The sequence below is a fragment of the Oxyura jamaicensis genome (assembly GCF_011077185.1).
Source record: "Oxyura jamaicensis isolate SHBP4307 breed ruddy duck chromosome 4 unlocalized genomic scaffold, BPBGC_Ojam_1.0 oxy4_random_OJ71348, whole genome shotgun sequence".
Taxonomy (NCBI): Eukaryota; Metazoa; Chordata; class Aves; order Anseriformes; family Anatidae; genus Oxyura; species Oxyura jamaicensis.
This window is the reverse complement of record NW_023303835.1, coordinates 1-3,424: the sequence shown is the minus strand read 5'-3', so window position 1 is coordinate 3,424 and position 3,424 is coordinate 1. Positions and strand designations below refer to the sequence as shown.

At 69.8% G+C, this 3,424-nt stretch overlaps 1 protein-coding gene across 1 annotated transcript; it reads left to right on the top strand.

Annotated features, from left to right (window-relative positions):
- Nucleotides 1-249: 249 nt before the first annotated feature.
- LOC118157193 (probable carboxypeptidase X1) lies at nucleotides 250-3,275 on the top strand (the record flags this gene model as incomplete). Its single annotated transcript, XM_035311449.1, is given in 10 exon segments — nucleotides 250-542; nucleotides 611-695; nucleotides 1,497-1,647; nucleotides 1,758-1,846; nucleotides 1,959-2,082; nucleotides 2,168-2,364; nucleotides 2,429-2,608; nucleotides 2,703-3,000; nucleotides 3,080-3,225; nucleotides 3,228-3,275. Coding segments are annotated over 10 exon segments (1,611 nt in total), but the record flags the coding sequence as incomplete, so codon positions are not given.
- Between the last annotated feature and the right edge of the window lie 149 nt (nucleotides 3,276-3,424).

Sequence of the window (3,424 nt, the reverse complement as noted above, 5' to 3'; positions counted from 1 at the left end):
GTGTGTGCATAGCATGTTCAAGGCATGTGCACGGCACGTGCATGGCGCGTGCACGGTCTGTGGTGTGTGCTGGGTGTGTGTGAGGTGTGCATGGCACGCGGTACATGCATGGCATGTGCATGGCGTGTGCATGGCACGTGTGTTGGGGGAGCCGGGGCTCTCCGCATCGCCCCTCCTGGCCCTGCTGGTTTCCTCTGCATTTTGCTCGAAGGGGGGAGCTCCACCACGACCCCCTGAGGGCCCCGTTAAAGCCAGGGTTTGGTCTCCTGGCCGAGAGGTGCCCGCTCAGCACGGAGCTGTCCCCTGTCGCTGCAGCACCACCACAGCTCCCTGTGGGGCCGCTGGGGCCGTGCCCGGGATGGGCCCCGCGTCCCCCCCACCCTGACCCCCTCCTGCCCACAGTCAGGACTCTACGACGGGGATTTCTTCGACGGCGGCTGGTGCGCGGGGCAGGAGGACAAGGAGCAGTGGCTGGAGATCGACGCCCGCCGGCTGACCAACTTCACCGGGGTCATCACGCAGGGGCTCAACTCCATCTGGACGTAAGGCGCGGGGCAGGGCTGGCCCCGGGGCTGGGGGCCGGGCCCCCGTGACCCTCTGCCCCTCGCAGGTACGACTGGGTGACCTCCTACAAGGTCCAGTTCAGCAATGACACGCACACGTGGCAGCCGTGCCGCAACGGCACCGAGGAGGCGGTAGGCACCGGGGGGGACACAGAGCCCCCCCCTGCACCCCAGCCCAGCCCCGGCTCCCAGCGCAGAGCGAGGGCTCGGCGGAGTTAACGGCGCGGGCAGGCGCTGTGCTGGGCTCCGCTGCTGTTGCCTTTGGCCTCCCTTCCCGGAGAGCATCCTCCAGCGTTTCCCCTCCCGCACAAAGGCTGCTTGTCCTCGCTGCCCACCCGGGGGGGGTGAGCTGGGAGCACAGGGGGACGCACGCGGGTGTGCGCAGGGCCCCATGGCACAGCGGAGCGTGCCCGAAGGCGAACACGGCAGCCTGGTGCTTGGGCGCACGTGTGAGAGCTGGGCAGCTGTGGTCGCTTGGGGGTGCAGGCAGGGAGGGTGCAGGCAGCCCCCCAGGTGGGTGCAGGGATGGGCGAGAAATGGGGGCTGCCACAGCAGGGCTGGGGTCCTGGGGCAGGGCTGTGCCAGGAGCAGTTTGGGGTCTCTGTGCCAGGAGCAGCTTTGGGTTCCCCACGCTCACCCCTGGTGCCTGTGCGGGGGGTCCCGCTGTGGGGTGGGGGCAGAGCAGTGTGGGTGCCCTAGGACCCATGGCTCTGTCCCAGATCGGGTCCCCCCGGTGCTGGTGCAGGGCTCAGCCCAGCGCCACGTGTCCACTGTTCATTAGGGGCTGGAGGGGGGCCAGGGGAGGCCGGGGCTGGGCGGCCGCACGCCCGTAACCCTTTGGTCTCCAGCCGGCAGCTCTGCCCCAGCCCCGCGTTCCCCCCTCGGTGCCGCGCTCGGGCACGGGGGCACGCAGGGGCTGCGCCTCCCACCCAGGTCTTCCCGGGGAACAAGGACCCCGAGACGCCGGTGCTCAACCTGCTGCCCTCACCGGTGGTGGCCCGCTACATCCGCATCAACCCGCAGACCTGGTTCGAGAACGGCACCATCTGCCTGCGGGCGGAGGTCCTGGGCTGCCCCCTGCCAGGTGGGTGCCCGCTGGCCCCTGCCCGATGTCCCCGGGCCAGGCTCGCCCTGCAGGGCTGGGGGCTGAGATCCTGCTCCCTGCCCCTCTCACTGGTCCCCGGCTCCCTGCAGACCCAAACAACATCTACTACTGGCCCAGCGACCCCGTGCCCACGGACAAGCTGGATTTCCGGCATCACAACTACAAGGAGATGAGAAAGGTGCCTGGGGCAGGGGGTTCTGCGCCCCTGGGGACCACCCAAACCCGTCCCGGGGTCCCTGCACCCCTGGGGGTGCACTGGACCCCGTCGCAGAGAGCTTTGCCCTCCCCAGCTGATGAAGCGGGTGAACGACGAGTGCCCCAACATCACCCGCGTCTACAGCATCGGGAAGAGCTACCTGGGCCTCAAGATGTACGTCATGGAGATCTCCGACAACCCCGGGCAGCACGAAGTGGGTACGTGCCCCACAGCCCCAGGGCAGGGGGGGCAGAGCCGGGGGGCGCAGCGGGGACCCGCAGCCACCGGGTGCCGTGCCCGTAGGTGAGCCCGAGTTCCGCTACGTGGCGGGGATGCACGGCAACGAGGTGCTGGGCCGGGAGCTGCTGCTCAACCTGATGGAGTACCTGTGCCGCGAGTTCCGCCGCGGCAACCCCCGCGTGGTGCGGCTGGTCACCGACACCCGCATCCACCTCCTGCCCTCCATGAACCCCGACGGCTACGAGACCGCCTACAAGCTGGTAGGGCCCGGGGCCCGCGGGGCCGTGCGCCCACCCCGCTGCCCGCTGACCGTGTCCCCCGCAGGGCTCCGAGCTGTCGGGCTGGGCCATGGGCCGCTGGACCTACGAAGGCATCGACCTCAACCACAACTTCGCCGACCTCAACACGGCGCTGTGGGACGCCGAGGACAACGACCTGGTGCCCCACGAGTTCCCCAACCACTACATCCCCATCCCCGAGTACTACACCTTCGCGAACGCCACGGTGAGGGTGCCGCGGAGCCGTGACGGGGGCGGAACGGGGGTCCCAGCTGTGCCCCCCCCCCAGCCCTCACGGCTCTGACGCAGCGTGCCTGCAGGTGGCCCCCGAGACGCGGGCGGTGATCGACTGGATGCAGCGGTACCCCTTCGTGCTGAGCGCCAACCTGCACGGCGGGGAGCTGGTGGTCACCTACCCCTTCGACATGACCCGCACCTACTGGAAGGCGCAGGAGCTGACGCCCACGGCCGACGACGGCGTCTTCCGCTGGCTGGCCACCGTCTACGCCACCTCCAACCTGGCCATGGCCAGCGAGGAGCGCCGCCTCTGCCACTACGACGACTTCATGCGCTCCGGCAACATCATCAACGGGGCCAACTGGCACACGGTGCCCGGCAGTGAGCGCGGGGCTGGGGTTGGGCAGCGGGGGGCACGGCGGCAGCAGCTTCCCCCTGACGCCCCCGCCGCCCCACACAGGCATGAACGACTTCAGCTACCTGCACACCAACTGCTTCGAGATCACGGTGGAGCTCTCCTGCGACAAGTTCCCGCACGCCTCCGAGCTGCCGGCCGAGTGGGAGAACAACCGCGAGTCCCTGCTGCTCTACATGGAGCAGGTGCGGGACACAGGGGCACCCCCGGCCCCAGGGGTCCCACCGACACCAAGGGGCTGGTGGCAGGACATGGCCAGGGGTCCCCAACGCCCCCCGAGGCTTTGCATGCCCCTTCCCTCCTCCCTCAATGGGCATCTGCCACTGCCCTGGGGCTGGGGCAGCAGGGGGCTGCGGTGGGCATGCGCCAGGGTTGTGTGTGCTGGGGGTG